At 35.4% G+C, this 21719-nt stretch overlaps 1 protein-coding gene across 2 annotated transcripts in view; it reads left to right on the forward strand.

The window, feature by feature from the left end:
- Positions 1 to 21719, forward strand: part of DCDC1 (doublecortin domain containing 1) — a 661015-nt gene that overhangs the window by 552617 nt on the left and 86679 nt on the right. For both annotated transcript variants that reach the window (XM_071218130.1, XM_058305602.2), the window contains 3 exons: positions 5490 to 5671; positions 9423 to 9521; positions 15952 to 16051. In XM_071218130.1, coding sequence (XP_071074231.1) covers positions 5490 to 5671; positions 9423 to 9521; positions 15952 to 16051 — 381 coding nt within the window. The remainder of the gene's footprint in view (positions 1 to 5489; positions 5672 to 9422; positions 9522 to 15951; positions 16052 to 21719) is intronic.

The raw sequence follows: 21719 nt of genomic DNA on the forward strand, positions 1-21719 counted from the left end.
TACTTTAAATATTTTGAAATTTAGTTCTTAGGTACATATGTGTTCACAAATATTTTATTTCGCTAGTGAACTGAAACTTTTTTCGTTGTGTGGAGACCCTTTTTCTCTCTAATAAAAGTGTTACTTATTCAATACTAGTAGAAATACCCCAACTTTCTTTTGGTTATTATTCTCCCTGTGTATTTTCATCCTTTTACTTCCAATATTTGTGCATTCTTCTGTTTCAGGAGGTTCTCCAAAAATTAGCATATGTTAATTTTTAAAAATTGCCTGACAATATTTATCCCCCATCAAAAGTATTTCTATTTATTGGAATTACAGATGTATTGGGATTTACTTCTAATAGTTTATGTTTTGCTTTCTACTCGCCCTGCCTTTTTAAAAAAACAAATCAATTTTATTGCTACATAGTAATAAAGCATAAATCCATCCAAAGTGTACAATCAATGGTTTTTGGTATAATCACATGGTTGTGCATTCATCACTTCAATCATTTCTAGAGCATTTTTATTATTCCAATAATAATAGTAAGCAAAAGACACATGGAGTGGGTATAGCTCAAACAAAAAAACTCATCACCTCTCAATCTCTCTATGCTTCTCCTGGCATTCATAACCACCAGTCTGTTTCTGTCTCTCTAGTTTATTTGTATTTATATTTTGTAAAATCAGTCTTTTTTGTGCATTATCACCCATGTTTGTATTTCACGTGAGGTTTCACTATGTTATACAGTCCCAAGGTACATTTTTTAGCTTTCCTTCTAGTAATGTATATGACTTTAGACTTACCCTTTCAACCACTGTCATACTCATATAATAGCTCTGCTAGTTATGAACACCATGATGTGCTTTCATCATTTCTAGTCATTTCCAAAGATTTACAAACAAATTTTGTACTAGTTCTGCACAGATTAACTCTCAGCTTTCCATTCTCTACCCTCCTTCTATTTTCTGGTGACCTATATTCTAATTATTAACTCCATGAGTTTACGTAATATATTTAGTTCATAATAGCACAATTATGCAGTGTTTGTCCTTTTGTGTCTGGCTTGCTTCACTCAACATAATGCCCTCCAGGTTCATCCATGTTGTCACATTGTCCTGCCTTTTCGAATGTTTCTTTTTTTTCTCCATTATTACCTTCTTTTGGGTTGATTTTTTCTCCTTCCGCTAACTTGGCAATGGAGACAGTGGAAGAAAGGAGATGGACATGGTCCCTACTGTCATGGAGCCTAAAATTTAAGAGGTTGGATTATGAGTCAAAAAAGAGGAAACCACAAAAAGAAGAAGGCAGTGTTGGCCTATAAAGACAAAAGAGGGATGAAAAAGAAACTCACAGAAGAAGTTTGGTGTCCCAGAAATCAAGACTGTTAGTTGAACCATTTCAGTGAGGAAAGATTGATCAAACCACTTGCCCAAATAGGCTTGAAAATTAAGTCAAAACATTGAATCTAGAAAAACCATCTAAGAAATATTATCCTTAGTGACACCCTAAATCTCTTGTTAATTCTTTGGCAAAGAATCTTTCAAAGTAGAATGATGAATAAGAGAAAATTTTAGAAAATACGGACAATGAGAATTATTTTGGGGGATGATTCAGACTGTATTAACACCTATTTGCCTCCCAGGGGTGACAGTTACTCTGAGAACAGTTTCATCCTGAAAGGCCATTGCAAATGTTTTATGTGCCAACAGCATTTTATATATCTGGGGATATCATTATTTTAAAAATAAGTTAAAGCCTTATAAAGCACAAAATTATTTCATTTTGGTATGAGCTATGACTATGTACACTGAAATAATTTTAGGATCTCCAGTTATTTTCTTACTCCTTGGGAAAAAGTTGCAAATTGAGAATTTACATTTCTAAGCTCCTATAGGTAAGGAAGAAATGGATTTTCATATTCAAGGATGAAATAACTAGAAAAGTGAGTTTGAAGGGACTTGATAAATTGAGTCATTTACTAACTTAAACTAAATCTATTTGGAGTGACCTATGTTAAACAAATGGAAGATGCAAGTATATATTTTATTACTTTGTTAAGAAATGATAATTATCTGTCACTATAAAGAGAAAACAAGGAGATGTGGGAAGCCCACAGAAACAAATGGAAGAATCTATTAGTCTATTAATAACTAATAGATGAAGAGAGCAAATTTGACTTAGAAACTTAGTTTACTGATTGAGGTTTGGACTCCTGAAAGAAGCATGTTATGTCTCTGGTTAGTGAAAGAGGTAATAAAAACTAATGAAGAATTATCAATGTAAGTAGCACTCTGGTGCATGAAGGGTCTCTTGATAATGCAGCTGTGCCATGGAATTGTGTCAATGCAAGAGAAAACCAGTAAAGAAAGAAATGGGAACATAAAAATTTGCACTGAAAAAACAGAAGGAAACAGCATTCTAGTCAGTTTAACTCTCCATGCTAGCCGTCCTTCATTATCCTGATAACATATTTCTCTGTTTCCATTAAGTACAAAGTAAAAGTAGCTTAAACATCAGAACAAAGCTTTGAACTGAGTTAAAGGAAGAACTTCCCATGGTATCTCTTCTTTTTGGAAAACTTTGAAATGCGAATTCATTTCTCATCTGTCTGGATTATATTTCTGTGATATTTCTTACTAAAAAGAGAAGACCCTCAAATTTTTTTCAACTACCTGGCCTGTAAAGGAAGCCATCTGAAGTCAGCAGTGCTTCAGGGGTGCTAAAGCCAGTGTCTCAAGGGGTAGCTACCTAGGTCATGAGACTGGTTTAGGAAGTGAGGAGACTGGAAATCGTCAGGAGTGAAGATAGCACATTTCAGATGCATTCATAAAAAAAAATAGCATGCTTAAGCCATTCTTAAAAAATCTTAGTTTCACATCCTGACTACTAACTGACAGTTCTCATAAGTTTTCTGCCTTTTTTTGCATGAGGGAGAATATTGTTTCTAATAAGTTTTCTTACCATGGTCAGAAAGAGGGGAGAAATATGTTATTTTATACCTAGAAATGAATATGAGAGTATTTTTTGTAAACGAAAAGACTATTGTCCTCCATTGTTCCATTCATAGATATTAGACATTTGTTAAATAAACACTTTAATGTCTTTCCTTTGCAATTTAAAAGCCATTCAGGTGACAGGTTCTCAATGAAGATCTAGGAATAAAATAAAACTTCATTAATCAAATTGTGCTTATTTTGAACCATGATGAATTGACCTCATTGTATGCCACTACTGGTAACATTTTTACTAAAGAAAATATACTAAAAACATAAAGGAAAAACTGTTAAAGTGATAACATACTTCATTCCTTAGATTTTTAAACATTTATTTATACTGCTTTTCTCCTAATCAAATGCAATTAATGTTGTTTATTCACTCATCTCACAAATGAATTAGAGCATAATTAGATGCCATTTTAGAACATTTAATCTTCACAATTCCTGAGATTTTGTTTTTAATTTATTTAAATCACATTCTTCTGACCTATGTGATGAGTCAGTGTAATTGCAAGATTCTAAAAACTTTTCAAGGGAATATAAATTAATAAGTCATTACTGGTGGTAGCTATTTTCAAAAAAAGTTCCCCTCTTCCATAAACTAAAAGTCATATAATGTGGTCTGTGTGTCAGTTGGACAGTTCCAGCAGGCTAGGACCACCTTGTAACGATTATCTGAGGTGTTTGCCTGCCCAGCATGCCTTCCGCCTTTTTTGGGTATTGGCACCAATATCCACCTTTAGGAAACTTCGCCTACTTTTATTTCATATGGATTGTGCTGTCTTTTTCTGGGTCCCCCCAAATCAGAGTCAGAGGCAACTACCATATTTAGAAGTGTGATGAATTGGCCTCTTTGTATGCCACTCTTAACATGTTTACTAAACAAAATATTACATTAAAAATATAAAGGAAGAGCCGTTAAACTGAAAAGCTCTCATCAGATATTTAAACATTTATACTGCTTTTCCTCTAGCTAAATGTAGTTAACCAATTATGTGCTACTACTTTATTAGGAAGTGCAATCCCAGGAAGCAGGAGTAAAAGAAAAAAGCAGGGAAGGAAGGGGGGCCAATATAAGAAAGTATTATCAAGCTGGTCACTGCTAAGTCCCACTGTCTATCCTCTGAGAAGCCATTTATACTGTGTTCTCAGTAGCGCCATTTCTGGAGGAGAAAGAGGGAAGAATTTACCTACCAGTCTCCATCGCTCTTTTGTGAAGGTTTTGCCCAAGGTCACACAGCTAAAGAGATGGGGCAAAGATTCAAACAGAGATAGTCTGGCTCTAAAATCCATGCTCTTAGCCATTTCACTAGAGCAGGGGTTCTTAACAAGGGGTTTGTGAGCTTGAATTGAAATTCAAAAAAAACGTTTTTCTTGTGAGGATGTGTTGGTGCAGGTGTGATTTATTTATTGAAAAATACACCAAATAGAATGGACTTAGTAAGAGGTCTGTGGTTTTCACTTGACAGGCAAAGGGGTCGGTGGAACAAAAAAGGTTAAAAGCCCCTGCACTAGATGCTTTCATGAATATTAGTGATAAGAGCTAAGAAAAAAATGGAAAAAAGATAGGGGATAGGGATTATTGGTGAGGAGTAGGACAGGGCAGGATTTGGAAATTTTACATAGATCGTCCAGGGAGGGCTCAATCGAGGTCTTATATGATTGAAGATCGGAAGAATATGAAGAACAGAACCATGCAGATCTCTAGGGAAAGAGTATATAAAGAAGTGCAAAGAACCCGGGATGGTGTGTTGGCAGAAAAATGTGGTTAAATAAGGCAGAAGCAATGTGAGTGAGGGGGAGAGTAGCAGGAGGTAAGGTCAGAGAGAAAAGAGAAGGTGGGTATCATTTAGGGCCTTGTAGGCCATTATGAGGACTTTGGCTTTTATTCTCACTGAGATGGGAAGTTCTTGGAGGGTATGGGGAAGAGAAGTGATGTGCTCTGGTCTGAATATAAATAGTACCATTATAGTACTAGAGTGAAGGGGACAAATGTGGAAACAGGAACGAATATTTAGGAGGTTTTTGCAACATCTAGGTGAGAGGTTAGTGGTTTGGAGCAAAGTGGTGGGAATGAAACTGGTGAAAAGTAGTTGAATCCTGGCTATATTTTGTAAGTGGAAACATTATATATTATTTCAGGCTATTGTAAAACCACTTTTCACACATTCTTCCTTCTTCGCATTGATTAGATACTTCACACACGAGCAAAAGAACATTCCAAGTTAATTCAATTCTATTTCTCTAGAGTGATACTTTTCTGAAAGGAATAAATCTGCCGTTGGTTTGTTGTATGAATTTTAAAAACTATTATCTTTCCTCTTTAGTCAAATAAAACATTAACCAGAAGTATCTGGAACATCTTAGGTGCCCAATAAATTTTTGTCGAATGAATGAAAGATTGAAAGATTTAAGTAGTATGTTTAGTATATTTTTTAAATGTAGGAATGTCTCTTCTTATTTATTTATCTTTTTTTTTTTTTTTTTTTTGGTAATTTCTTTCTGAAGGAGTTTGACTGGCCAATAGAAGGCCTGCTTGTTCCGAACAGTCCTCCCATGAAGAAACCCATCTATAAGACACCAGAGCAATATGTTCCTGTGAGACTCAGAGTTTTGCGGAATGGAGATAAAAATAAAAACAGAGCACTAATTATAATTGGTCCAGACATCTCACCTAGACGGAAAACACAGTAAGAACAACTTGTTCATACCTTTCATTAAATATACTTTCTAAATTTTCATCTTCTTGGTTAGAGATGTTTTTCCAGGGGAATTCTGTGTTTATTAAAAAAGGGGGATGCTTCCATGTTGATATTTGAAGATGAAAATAAATACTAAGATTCATTTAGTTTCTATCAGGAACTTAATTTGAACTTGCTGATTAGGCTAAGCACAGGAGAAGATAATGAGTTAGAAACAAGTTTGTCTCATGAAAATAAAGTTCTATGATCAATATGTTCATTTTGAATTAGCATTTTTGTTTGAGATTTATCCTGAAATACTGAACTAATATCCTGAAATACTGAACTAATATGAATCCTTTGTTTGAGATTTATCCTGAAATACTGAACTAATATCCTGAAATACTGAACTAATATGAATCCTTCTAAAACATAGTTTGTAATTCCTTTATTATACAAAATAATTGATTATGTTTAAATTTTTGGAATATTTAATGAACAAATATAATTTGTAAAAATATACCAATATATATTTTACATTCTTGCCTTGGAATAATGTTTTAAAAGTTTAGTGTCTCAGGAAAGTTTTGACTGACCTGTGCTTTGACTTACCTTATGAGATTGGAATACAATATTCCCAAAGAGCTATATTTTCATTATATTTTATGACAAAAGAGATCATAGATCATAGATCATTGAAAAACTATGATGTAAAGAATGAGTTAAATACATTGTTTCTCATATTATTAGCACTGATATTACCTCTTGACCTTTCTTCTGAGATGTTTAGAATATTTGAGGCTGCTGATAATAGTTTAATATTACTTTCTCCACATTGATTAAATATACTTCATACATCACTGAACAATGAGTAACATTCAGATCGGCTGTCCACTGAACTGCCTGTAAAGACGATAAAGTAAAAAATTAATCTTCAAAGTAAAGTCAAGCCTGAAATTGAAATCTTTGACGCATACATTTCATAATTAGCTCATTCTGCTAGATGTAAAATGTGAGGGCAATGCCCTTAAAGTAGTATGTGTTTTTTAACATCCAGAGTTAAATAATTTCCGTCTTTTCTTACATTTATTATTTTCTTATTCCATACCTTTAAATGTGACTCAAAATGTTAATAGATAATCTTTTATCACATTAATGTTTTGAAATGCATGGTTCAATCAGATAATACTAACATAATTTGAGGAATTTGTCTATTTGGACAACTATTCCAGCAGAGGGCATGTGAAACTCTCTGTTGTCTGCTATAATATGGTCATGATTAATCAAATGTTCAGGTATTAGAGAGTCACTTTGTTCATCACATGAATTAATTATTCCCAATTAATGAAAATCACTGGCATACACTTGACATTAAACTCTAATAAATATAATTTAATCTTTTTTTGCTGAGTCAGTGAGTCTTCTATGAGCTCATCAATAACTTCTCTTCCCCTTTCCTCCCATCCCAGAGCTGTATATAAATACTGGTTAACAGAAGGTTTAAATGAAGAGTTCTGGCTAACAATATAGGGTAGCTGTGCTGCACAGCTCCAGGGGACACCGTTCACATTGTATTCCATATGAATGGCATCCCAGAGTTGAGCAAGTTGAAAGCTCTGCTGTTACTTTTGATGTATCCAAACTAAATGTCTTATCTTCCAGAAAAACAAATTTCATGGCATATATTAATACATAACTTTTTAATGTATTATGTATTAGTCAGCCAAAGGGATGGTGATGCAAAACACCAGAAATTGGTTGGTTTTTATAAAGGGTATTTATTTGGGGTAGGCACTTACAGATACCAGGTCATAAAGCATAAGTCACTTCCCTCACCAAAGTCTATTTCCATGTCTTGGAGCAAGATGGCTGCTGATGTCTGCAAGGCTTCCTGGTTCCTCTGGGCTCAGCTCCTCTGTTTTTTCCACAAGCTGTAGACTATCAGATTAATGGTTCTTTCTCTCTCCCTGGGGCTCCAGCGTCAGCATCAAATTCCAACATCAAAACTCCAACATTAAAAGCCCCCAACTCTGTCCTTTGTCATGTCTTTTTATCTGGTGGGTGGGGACTCAATGTCCTACTACCTGATTACTTCAACAAGTAAACCTCTAAATCCAATATAATCTAATATGCCCAGAGGAGAAGGTCATTTTACAAACATAATCCAATATTTATTTTTGGAATTCATCAATAATACCAAACTGCTACAACCTGAGACTTATATTGAAAGATGAAAGAGGATTGGGCTGTTTGGTGACTTCACAAACAAAACCAGGCCAGAATGATGTTCCATTGAACCAAAACCTGATCTAGCAGTATACTCTCTTTTCAGTCAGTTAATAATTCACTCTAGACATTTTTTCTTTTCTGTTGTTGTTGATTCTCCCGTTGACAAAGTCAAAGGGAGATCAAATAGCATTTGTTCATTACTTACTTGGTCATTACTGTTAGTGAGTAACCAGATCTTTTAGGTTCATCTTGATAATGACTCTCAAACCCATTCAGATTAAGACCAGCATAATTTTTCTTGTATCACAAGTGAATTGCATCTCTCAGAACTCTAAGTTAACAGAGGAATTATTTTATAAGTGATATTTTAAGGAACTCTAAGAGAAAGGAACTCTTATGAAGTTCTAAAGTAAACTTTATATTTTAGATAATTTCGGTGTACATATGGATTACATTTATATTAGTAAATTATTATCCCTGGGCTTACTCAAGCTTTTTAACAAAGCTGTTAAGACCTTTTATGCTCTGTTCCTTCATGTTTCTCTGTCTTTCTCTAATTATCAATACTCTCCCCAGTTCTTGCTCCCAAACACCTTCCTTTCCCCACCACCTCTCATCTGCCTTAGTCTTGAAGGTCTTTTGAGAATTCATTTGAATTTCACTTCCAGATGTTGGCCCTGAACTCCACCTCCTGCCCCACCTGACTTAGCTGTTGCTAATATGTACTCCATTGCTCCCTCTCCCTGGGCTTTCCACCACCAAAGCATGTACCACTCTGTTCTGCGATTATCTGCTTATGGCTCCATCCATGGGCGAGATGTGTTATTCAACCATATATGCACCATCTGCTATGGTATGATCACAGATTAGTGTGTCCTGGTTAATCAAATATTAAGGTATTAGGGAGCCACTGTTCACCACATGATATAGGACCCACAAGAATCCTTAAATCAGTGCTATTGAAAGAATGGATGAATTAATGAGTAACTATATTTCATCACCATTTTTAATGAATGAATGAGTTGGCCACTATTTATTTCATTTAATAAAATGTAAAGGTCCTGAAAATGCACAGAATAGTTTTTGTACTTGAAAAAATGGACAGATGCATATTCCAATAAAGCATCCTTTTTCTATGACCATGATTATTGTTCAATCAAAAATCTTTTAGGAATAGATTGATAATATAACAATATATAAATAAAACATCACAGACAAATTAGTATAATCTCTATTTTTCTGTAAAGTGAATAAATTCACATCTCAGAGTATGTAACATTGTTAGAAGAGGATTAAAATATTGGAAAATTCTTTTATTATTTGAATCACTCAGCACCTATGTTTATGCAGTTTATTATTTAATTATGATAGTTTTTGAAATGCCCTCTCCTTTTTTTTCAAGAAAGGCAGATTATTTTACGGCAAATCATAATAAATTAAGACCTCAAGATTTTTTGCATATTTAAACAAGTTGAAAAGAAAATTGACAATATACTGCCATAACAATCAAATCATGGATCATTTGTTTCAGAAATGTTGACACTGAAAGGAAAGAGAATGTGAAAATCCATGTCACTCAATATTCTGAAACAGGAACAAACCAGGCTGAATTTCACCAACTTTTGGAGAGGTAAATATTTAATATTTTAAATGCAAAGGTATTTTCCATTCAAATGCTTGAATGATTACGTATAAAGCATCGCACACATCATGTCTATGTACCTTCATTAGAAAACAATTGTTAATACAATGATTCTGGAGTTTTTAATCTGTGAAATACATAAACTATGTGACAGTCTGTGATACCAATGCTAATAAATCTATTTATTTTTTTCAAATGTCAGGGTCTAGCAAGTTCCTCTTACCAACTCTGTAAATATAAATTATTTACATCTTTATATATTTCATAGTGTTATACCATTTTATTTGGTTTATATTTGCCTGAATTGAGGTCAGGATAGTTAAACTTCTATATTTTATCCAAAGGGTACAATCAATGAGAGACATAAATAAAAAATAAATCTTAAAAAAAAATACATTAGAGGCACATAAGAGCAGATTTGAATTGCTCAAAGACAGAAATAGTGATTTTGAAGACAGAACATCTGAACTAAAAAACAGAACAGAAAAAGAAGAGAATGGAATAAATTGAACAAAGTCTCAGGGAATTGAATGACAATGTTAAATGCATAAACACTGGCATTATTGGTGTCCCAGAAGGAGAAGAGAATGGGAAAAGGGGCAGAAAGAATATTTGAAGAAGTAGTGACTGAAAACTTCCCAATCCTTATGAAAATCATAAGTATCAATATCCATGAAGGACAACACACCCCAAACAGAATAAATCTGAATAGATCTACCCTAAGACACCTACTGTGCAGAATTACAAATATCAGAGATAGAGGATTCTGAAAGCAGCAAAAGAAAACAAAGCATCACATAAGAGGGAAACTAGATAAGATTAAGTGCTGACCTCTCATTAGAAACCATGGAGGCAAGAAGAAAGTGGTATGATGTATTTAAGGTACTGAAAGAGAAAAACTGCCAGTCAAGAATTCTATATCCAGCAAAACTGCCCTTCAAGTGAGGGTGAGTTCAGATCTTCCCAGACAAACAAAACTCATAGAATATGTTTACAAAAGACTAGAACTACAAGAGATACTAAAGGGAGTGCTGCAGCCTGAAAGGAAAACAAAAAACAAAAAACAAGGGGAAAAGATTTGGAGAAGAGTCTAGAAATGAAGATTATTAAGAAGGGTAAACTAAAGGGTAAGAAGACAGATAAAAGATATGACAACAGAGAGTGAAGGACAAAAAGGATAAAGTAGGTAATCCTTTACAGTAATAACACAGAATGTTAATGGATTGAACTCCCCAATCAAAAGACACAGACTGATAGAATGGATTTAAAAATATGAGCTGTTTCTATATTGTCTACAGGAGACCCTTCTCTTACATAAGAACACAGCCAGGTTAAAAGTGAAAGATTGGAAAAAGATATTGCATGCAAATAGTAACCAAAAAAAAAAAAAAAAAAGAACTGGAGTAGTGATAAATATCAGACAAAATAGATTTTATATGCAAAACTGTTATAAGGGATGAAGAAGATCATAATATTAATAAAAGGGGCAATTTACCAAGAAGAAATGACTATTCTAAATATTTATGCATCTAACCTGAATGCACCAAGATACATGAGGCACATAGTGACGAAACTGAAGGGAGTAATAGATGTCTCTACATAAATAGTTGGAGAATTCAATACACCACTCTCTGTATTGGACAGAATACCTGGACAGAGGCTAAATAAAGAAACAGAGAATTTGAATAATATGATAAGTGAACTAGAGCTAACAGACATCTATAGAGCATTGCACCCCAAAACAGCAGGACATGCTTTCTTTTCAAGTGCTCATGGATCCTTCTTCAAGATAGACCATATTTGGGTAACAAGACAAGTCTCAATAAATTTAAAAAGATTGAAATTATGCAAAACACTTTCTCTGTTCATAACAGAATGAGGCTGGAAATAATAATGGGCAGAAAAAGGGAAAATTCATAAATATATGGAGAATAAATGACACACTCAAATAATCAGTGGGTCAAAGAAGAAATTGCAAGAGAATGAGATGAATCTTGAGATGAATGAAAATGAGAATACAACATATCAAAACCTATGGAACACTGCAAAGGCAGTGATGAGAGGGAAATCTATAGCCCTCAATGCTTACATTAAAAAAAGAAAAAAGAGCTGAAATTGAAGATTTAACTGCACACCTGTATGAATTAGAAAAAGAACAGCAAACTAATCCAAAACCAAGTGAAAGGAAAGATATAGTAAAGATCAGAACAGAAATAAATGAAATTGAGAACAACAACAAAGTAGACATAATCAACAAAACAAAAAGTTGGTTCTCTGAGAAAATCAACGAAATCAATGATCCGTTATCTATGCAGACAAAGAAAATAAAAGGAAATGCAAATAAATAAATCAGAAATGAAAGAGGGGCATTACCACTAACCAACCCTATAGAAATAAGAGAGATCATAAGAGGTTACTATGAACAACTATATGCCAAAAAACTAGACAACATAGAGGAGATGGACAAATTCCTAGAAACACACAAATGACTTACACTGACTCTAGAAGAAATAGACAACCTTAACAAACCAATCACAAGTGAAGAGATTGAAACAGTCATCAAAAACCTCCCAAAGACATTAGAATTGTCATGAATGACATTGCAATGATGGATACAGGCTATTATGGATTTTTTCATAACCTATAAAAGTGTCTGAGGCAGAGTATAAACTATAATGTAAACTATAGTCCAAGGTTATCAGCAATGCTTCAATATATGTTCTTCAACAGTAACTAACGTACCACACAAACAAAAGATGTTGTTAATGTGGGAAAGTATGTGGGGGAGTGGGCATATTGGAATCCCCTATATTTTTAATGTAACATTTATGTAATCGAAAGCTTCTTAAAAAAAAAAAAAGAAATAAAGAAGACTTTGGAAAACAAAACAAAAGAGAACTAAACAAAAAACCTCCCCCCTCCCCCCCCCAAAAAAAAGCCCTCAGGACCAGATCGCTTCACAGGTGAATTTTATCAATCATTCAAAGACAGTCTAATACCAATCACCTTGCTCAAGCTCTTTCAAAAAATTGAACAGGAAAGAATGCTAACAGACTCATTCTATGAAGCTAACAGCACCCTAATACCAAAACCAGAAAAGGATACTAAAAAAAAAAAAAGAAAGAAAATTACAGACCAGTATCTCTAAACAGAGTACTTGCAAACAGAATCCAAAAGACAGACACAGTGACCAATGGAACCGAATCAAGAAATTAAAAACAGACCCTCCTGTCTACAGTCAAGTGATTTTTGACAAGTCATTCAAACACTCCAAGTTGGGCCAGAACAGTTTATTAAACAAATGATGCTGGAAGAACTGGATATTCATATTCAAAAGAAAAAAAGAAGACCCTTACCTCACACCTTCTACAAAAATTAACTCAAAGTAGAACAAGGATCTAACTATAAAAGTGGCAACCATGAAACTCATAGAAGAAAATGTAGGGAAACATCTTCAAGATCTTGCAGTAGGCGGTAGTTTCTAAAACTTTACACCCAAAGCATGAACAACAAAAGAAAAAATAAATAAATGGGATCTCCTCAAAATTAAACATTTATACCTCAAAGGACTTTGTCAAAAGGGTGAAAAAGCACCCAATTCAATAGGAGAAAATATTTGGCAATCATGTATCTGATAATGGCTCAATATCCATGATCAATAAGGAGATCATACAACTCAACAATAAAAAGACAAATTATCCAATTTAAAAATGGGCAAAAGACTTGAAAAGACAATTTTCCAAAGAAGAAATACAAATGGCCAAGAAACCCCTGAAAAATGTTCAACATCACTAGCAATTAGGGAAATGCAAATCAAAACTACAGTGAGATATCATTTCACACCTACTAGACTGGCCAGTATTAAAAAGTCAGAAAACCGTAAACGTTGGAGAGGATGTGGAGAGATAGGAATGCTTATTCACTGTTGGTGGGAATGTAGAATGGTACAGTCACTGTGGAGGACTGTTTGGCAGTTCCTAAGGAAGTTGCATATAGACTTGCTACGGGACCTGGCAAACCATTCCTAGGTGTATACCCAGAAGAACAAAAGCAGAGAAATGAAGAGACATCTGCACACTGATGTGCACAGCAGCATTTTTTAAGGTGGCCAAAAGTTGGAAACAACCCAGGTGTCCATCAACTGGTGAATGGATAAGCAAATCGTGGTGTATACACATGATGGAATATTTTACAGTAGTAAGAAGAAAGGAAGTCATGAAGCATATAACAACATGGATGATCCTAGAGGACATTATGTTAAATGAAGCAAGCCAGACCCAAAAGGACAAATACTGTACGATTGTGCTATTATGGACTAAATATATTGTGTGAACTCATGGAGTTAATAATTAGAATATAGGTCACCAGAAAATAGAGGGAGGGTAGAGAATGGTGAAAAGGTGATTTGTACATCTTTGGAAATGAATAGAAATGGTGAAAGCATATCATGCTGTTTTTAACTAGCAGTACTATTGTGTGGGTATGGCAGTGGTTGAAAGGAAAAGTGTAAGGTCATGTATATTACTAGAAGGAAAGCTAAAACTTGTAACATGGGACTGTATAAGATAGTAAAACCTCATGTAAAACACGAATATGGGTGACATTGCATGTATAAGACTGTTTTTTAAAAATATCAATATAGGCAGCGGACTTAGCCCAGTGGTTAGAGCATCCGTCTACCACATGGGAGGTCCACAGTTCAAACCCCGGGCCTCCTTGACCCGTGTGCAGCTGGCCCATGTGCAGCGCTAATGCGCGAAAAGAGTGCCCTGTGGGTGTCCCTGCATAGGGGAGCCCCACGTGCAAGGAGTGCGCCCTGTAAGGAGAGCGCCAAAGAAAGTGCAGCCTGCCTAAGAATGGTGCTGCCCACATGGAGAGCTGACACAAGAAGATGATGCAGCAAAAAGAAACACAGATTCCTGTGCTACTGACAACAACAGAAGCGGACAAAGAAGACACAGCAAATAGACACAGAGAACAGACAACTGGGATGGGGTGGGAGGGGAGGGGAGAGAAATAAATAAATAAATCTTTTAAAACAATATCAATATAAATATATTAGCGAGATGGAAAAAAGAATAGCAGCTATATATGGCAGGCGAGGCACAGAGAGATTGAGAGGTGATGAGTTTTGTTTTTTATTATTATTATTGGAATAATGAAAATGCTCTAAGAATGATTGAAGTGATGAATGCACAAATATGTGATTACACTGAATACTGTTGATTGTACACTTTGCATGGATTTATGCTTTATTAATATGGATCAGTAAAATTGATTTGTGAAAAAAATTTTTAAATAGACATAGAAATTTTTCTTTGGTACCTGCTTCCTGTGAAGCTTCTTTTAGGCTTTGCCACTTCTGGATATAACTGGGACTCATTTTGAGGGCTCATGACTGGGGCTAAATGAGAAATGGGTGGGGTTCCTGGGGTAGAGCATGCTGGTGAGCTTAGAGGGAGGTGTTCTACATTACTGCAGACCTGTAGTTATCTGTGGGACTGGGACACCCCGTTGCTTTCTCTCCCCCCTTCCCTTTCTCTCAGGGACACCTGAGAGAAATAATATAAATACAGCGGAGGTCCTACTCTGCTTGATAAACTCCTACTCATTATCCAAGGCCCCGTATATGTGTTATCTCCATGGATAAGGCTCCCTGGAGGAATTATTTGTTTCTTCTCTGTTCTCAGAGTACCCTGGCCGGGTGCTTATGGCAGCAACCACAACTTCATATTATTTCTATTGCTGGCCAATCTGTCCCCTCTCTGGACGGGGAACTCCTCAGAGGACAGAGAAGCTGTGCCATTCATCTTATATCTATGTTGCTGGCCCAGTGTTTGTTGGGAGGTGGGAAGGAATTACTGTTTAATGTTTACCCAGACTAAAAATTCCTGTTTCAAAGGCAGATGAAGGGCTAAAGAGATCATTCCTGCTAGAGGGGGATGAAGAAATGCTTAGTGAAGGAAATGTATGATGTGACTTTTAAGGCCCTGGAGAAAGGGTAGAACTTCAACAGTAAAGTCTGGAGGAGGTTTTTTTTAGGCAAAAGAACACAAAGAAAGGTACAGGAATAGGAAAGTGTTGAGGATATTGAAGAATGAAACATCAATAGTAATATATCTACCTTTTTATTGGTCATGCCTAATGCGGTGCTAAGCTCTTATTCTCATAACAACATTGGAAGATAAGAAATTTAAGATCACAGAGGTTAAATAATTTTTTAAATTATGCAAGTTGGAAAGGGGGAATGAGACTCCTAAGTGGTCTGATAGGTTCCAGAGCCTGGCCCTTTACTATGTCACAGACCTGCAGAGGGAAGAGTCATGAACAAACCAGGTCCTTGGTTTCTTTTCATCTTTTTCTTCTCTGTGGGAAACTTTCTCCATGCAAAGACAATTTTCTTGTCTTTTATTAACAGGTGCACTGAAATTTTAAATTTACCTTCTGCAGCTCGAAGATTGTTCAATGAGAAGGGGAAGGAAATCTTTACCTTAAAAGACCTACAAAGAGATGAACTGGTAAAGATATGAATTTGAAACTGGAAATATTATTATATGTTTTGGTTTGCTGAAAGCTGCTGGAAGCAATATATCAGAAATGGGTTGGCTTTTATAATGGGAATATATTAGGTTAAAAGCGTACAGATCTGAGGCTGTGAAAATGTCCAAATCAAGGCATCATCAGAGGTGCTGTCTCACCAAAGTTTGGCTGCTGGTGATCCTGAACTCCTGCCCCATGGCAAGGCACAATGGCAGCTCTGTTGAGGCCTCTGTCTTCCTCTTCATGCTTACTTTCTCCCCAAACTCAGCTGGGGGTGATCAGGTTATGGATTGTCTTTCCCTTCTTCTCTATGCCTCCCTCCCTGCCTCTTGATGTTTCTCTGTCTCTGCCATTTTTTTTCTGGGTGTCTCTGTTTTTAGTGCTCCATTTATAAAGGACTCCAGCAAGAGGACCAAGACCCACCCTGGGTCATGTCTCACTGAATCAAGCCAACCAACCACCCTCAGCTAAATTTAATCCAATCAAAGTGCCCCACATCCACAGGCATGGATTAGCAATAAGAACCTGATTTTTTTCTGGGATCCACAAAAAACTTCAAACTGTTAAATTATAGGAATAATATCTAAATAAAAAGTGTCTTTAAAAAATGTCTTTAAATAGAAATCAGATGCTTACCTGTTTTCCTCTCACTTTTCTCTCAGGATTATCCTGACTCAACATCCATCAGAAAGTAATCTTACTTACCTATTTTGCTGAGAGCATGTGTCAGGCATGGTTTAAGCCTGGGCTGTTGTCTCAGTTTGCCAGGCATGCTTTATAAAAATACCACAGATTAATTGGTTTAACCAACAGAGATCTACTATCTCACAGTTCTGGAGGCCAGAAATCCAAAATCAAGGTGTTGACAAGGCCATGCTTTCCTCTGAAGTCTATAGGGTTCTGGTAGTGGCTGGCAAACCATGCTTTTCCTTGGCATGTGTCATAACCAGGTCTCTGCCTCAAATGGCCATCTCTTTCTGTCTCTCTCAATCTGTGTCCAAATTTCTTCTCCTTATGAGGACACCAGTCATATTGGATTAGGACCCAGGATCCTATTTACAAGTAAGTTTTTCACATACACAGAACTGAGGGCTAGGAATTGAACATCTCTTTTCTGGGAACACAAAATATCTGCATATGAATCAACTTATTTAATGCTCATCACAGCCTTAGAAGATTTTCTTGTTATCCTCACTTTATAAGTAAGGGAGGAAACTAGACAAGGCCACATTATTAACCATTTGTGGTTATCGTCTCTTATTCTGAAAGAGGCAGCTGCTCCACTCTTTTTTTAATTAAAAATTTTTATTAAAATATATCATTCAGACATGAATGTTTAAAAACAATAAGCGTATAGTAAAAGTTGTGAACTTACAAAACAAACGTGTATCATCATACAGGGCTCCCATACATCACCCCACCACTAACACCTTGCAATGTTGTGAAATATGTTTTACAAACTATGAGAGAACATTGTCAAAATATTGCTACTACTATTGCCAATATCTTATATTTGGTATATTTTCCCCAAACTCTACTTTTTTTTAAAGGTTTTGAAATGTAATTGTTAAATGATTTATTACTAACTGATAATTTCTACTTTTCAGGTTAAAAAATTATATCTAGTTTTCACACACCCTATTTGAGTAGCTGGAGAAGGCTGAGAAGTAGAAGGACTTTAGCAATTGAACCTTTTCTATCATTTATGGAATTTCAGGCATCATCTTGAAAAGAAAACTTGTCTTGACAGATGGCTGAAATTCTTTGAACAGAGAACAAAACTTTTACCGCAATATCGGAACTCAGACTCAGGCAATGTATGTAAATACCCCAGGAGAGAGTCTTAAGCTGAAGTACCAAAAACCAATATAAGAGGCAGAATGGCAGAGAGGAAAGTATATTGTTCTTGGAATCTGGCAGCTCTCATTCTGAATCTTAGTGCCATCTCATCTATGTTTTTTTTCCTTTGGTTTTAAATATTTTTGTATGTTTTTTGTGGCTGTGCTTATTCACTATGGTATTTCAGAAAGGATTGAAGGAAAATTATTTGAAAATATGCAGTAAAAAAGATAAATTTCGGTAAGAGTGGGTGAGGCCACTAGTACAATGGGAATATGGGTGACAGGAACACAAGGTGGAGCCAAGAGTGATTGTTATGAGATCCTGTATGTTTGCTAGAAATTAACCATCATTACTCTAGGCAGCTAATGTTGAGTTTGAAACATAATCAGTTACATGACTAAGCATGTCTGAGGAAAAGAAACCCACTGTTCAGGAGAAGAACAACTGTTCCAGGGACTGAAGCTTGTGAGAAAAGTGTTCCCTGGGTCCTCCTAAAATGGATGTGTGTGATGATCAGTGAGTGAGCAGGCTTGAATTTCTTTTTCTTCTCACTGGGTCTTTCTTAATATATTACTCTACTTTTTTCCTCATCTTCACACACCTTGTATTTGTTTAGGGAAATGTAAGAAATATAGATAAGCAAAAATGAAGAATAATACAAGAGAGGAGTCAACATGGCAGCAGAGTAAGGAGCTCCAAGTGTCAGGTTGTCCTACAGTGCAATTAGCAATCAGCCAGAGCTATCTAAATCATGGTTTGGGAGATCCAAGAGACCAGAGTAGTATACTGCAGTGTCCTTAGATCAATGGAAGGAGGAGACTGCCCATCTGCTGTGAATATATATGAATAGAGAACTCTATGTCACAGTGTCTGGAGCTCATCTCCTGCTGGTGACTCAAGCCATTTTGGGAGCTATCCCTGGCTAGAGTTGTTCACTCCATTTCCCAAAAACAGGGAAGGAAGAGACAGTCAGGCACCAATTTTAGCTACTGATTAGAAATTTCAGCTGGCTAAAGTCCAGTCCTAAGAACAGAAAAAGTTTGAGCCTGTCCGAGTTGGAAAGAGGCCAGTTGCCTCCATTTTTAACTCCACTAGCAGCATGAGAGAAAGAGGGGCTGAGTGAAAATCACACTGAACATACAAATGAGCAGATAAAGAAAAGATGGAAAAAAATTTTTACAGGGTCTCAGGGCACTAAATGATGGCAAGAGATGTGCAAACATACATGGCATGGATGTACCAGAAGGAGAAGAGAAGGGGAAAAGGAGAAAAAAGAATATTTGAGGAAATAATGGTAGAAAAGTTCCCAACTCCAATCCTTCGATATAGATATCAGTGTTCAAGAAGCACAGTGTACTTCCATGTGAATAAATCTGAATAAACATACTTCTCTGAGACACATACTAATAAGAATGTCAAATGCCAAAGATACAGAGAGAATCCTGAGAGCAGCAAGAGTAAAGCAATTCATTACATACAAGTGATGCCCAATAAGATTAATGCTGATTTCTCATCAGAAACTACGGAGGCAAGAAAGCAGTGGCATGATATATTAAAGGTATTGCAAAAGAAAAACTGCCAGTCAAAAATCTTATGTCCAGCAAGATTGTTTTTCAAAAATGAGCGCAATCTGAAACTGAGAGTTTATAATGAAGAGACCACCTTTGCAGGAAATACTAAAGGGAATGCTACAGCCTGAAAATAAAAGACAAAAGAGAGGCTTGGAAGAGAGTCTAGAAATGGAGATTATATCAGTAAAAGTAACTAAAAGTGTAAAAAGAGTTGTGAAAACAAGATATGACAGAGAAAACCCAAAGACCAAAATGTGTGAATAAGAATTGCCTTTACAGTAATAACATTGACTAGTAATGGATTAAACTCAATCAAAAGACACAGAATGGTGGAATGGATAAGAAAGTATAAGCAATCTATATGCTGTCTACAATAGACTCACTTCCGACCCAAGGATACAAATAGATTGAAAGTGAAAGGCTGGAAAAAAGATATTCCACATATACAGTAACAAACAAAAAATAAAAAGCTGGAGTAGCTATACTTATATACTTACTTTAAGTAAAGCTGTTATTAGAGACAAGGAAGGTCATTATGTACTAATAAAAGGGAAAATTCACCAGGAGGAAATAACAATCTAAATGTATAAGTACCTAACCATGATGCTCCAAATTACATGAGGCAAATACTGGCAAACTTAAAGGGAGAAATAGATGTCACTACAATAATAGTTGGAGATTTTGAATCACCACTGTCATCATTGGATAGATCATTTGGACAGAGGATCAGTAAAGAAATAGAGTTTGAATAATATGATAAATGAACTAAAGTTAATATATGCAAACTTTGTACCCCAAAACAGGATATACATTCTTCTCAAGTGCTCATGGCTCTTTCTCCAGGATAGACCATAGGTTAGGTTCCAAAGCAGATCTCAATAAATTTAGCAAGATGGAAATTATACAAAGCACTTTCTTAGATCATAATGGAGTAAAGGTAGAAACCAACAACAGACAGAAAGAGAGAAAATTTACAAATATATGGGATTAAACAACACACTATTTGTTGTGTGGTCAAAGGAGAAACTGCAAGAAAAATCAATAAATATCTTGAGACAAATGAAAATGAGAACATAATGTTTCAAAACCTATGGAACACTGCAAAGGCACTACTGAGACAGAAACTTTTAGCCCTCAATGCTTACATTAAAAAGAAGAAAGATCTAAAATCAATTACCTAACTATACAACTAAAGAAACTAGAAAAAAGAACAGCAAGCTATGCCCAAAGCAAGTAGAAGGAGTGAAATAACAAATTTCAGAGGAAAAATAAGTGAAATTGAGAACAAAATAACACTAGAACAAAATAGCAAAACTGAAAGGTGGTTTTTCAAGAAGATTAAAAATATTGACAAATCCTTAGTTAAACTGATAAAGAAAAAAAGAAAGAAGATGCAAATAAATAAAATCAGAAATGAAAATGGGGACATTACTACTGACCTGACAGAAATAAAAGCAATCATAAGAGAACATTATGAACAAATGTACACCAACAGACTAGACAATGCTGACTAAATGGAAAAATTCCTAAGAACATACAGACAACCTACACTTACCATAGAAAAAATAGAAGACCTTAAATAACCAACCTCAAGCAAAGAGATTCAAATAGCTATCAAACAACTCCTCAAAACAAAAAGCCTAGGGCCAGATGACTTCACAGGTGAATTCTGAAAAGCATTCAAAGAAAATTTAATACCGATCTTACTCAAACTCTTCCAAAAATTTGCAGAAGGGAACACTACCAAGCTCATTCTATGAAGCCAGTATCACCCTAATACCAAAGCCTGATAAAGATATTACAAAAAGGAAAATTAGCTGCCCATATCCCTAATGAATACAGATGCAAAAATCCTCAACAAAATACTCACTAACTGAATCCAGCAACACATTAAAAGAATTATTCATCATGATCAAGTGGGTTTACCAGGCATGAAAGGGGGGTTCAGCACAAGAAAATCAATCAGCAGAATACATCACATTAACAAGAGGAAAGCTTACATGATCATCTCAATTGATGCACAAAAGGCACTTGACAAAATCCAGCATTTTTTCTTGATAAAAACACTTCAAAAGATAGGATTCACAGGAAACCTTCTCAATATGATAAAGGGCATATATGAAAAACTCACAACTAATGTTGTACTCAATGGTGAAAGGTTGAATGCTTTCCTGTGAGACTGAGAATGAAGCAAATGCACACTGTCACCACTGTTTTCAATATCGTGCTAGAA

This window comes from Dasypus novemcinctus, chromosome 10 (genome assembly GCF_030445035.2).
Source record: "Dasypus novemcinctus isolate mDasNov1 chromosome 10, mDasNov1.1.hap2, whole genome shotgun sequence".
Taxonomy (NCBI): Eukaryota; Metazoa; Chordata; class Mammalia; order Cingulata; family Dasypodidae; genus Dasypus; species Dasypus novemcinctus.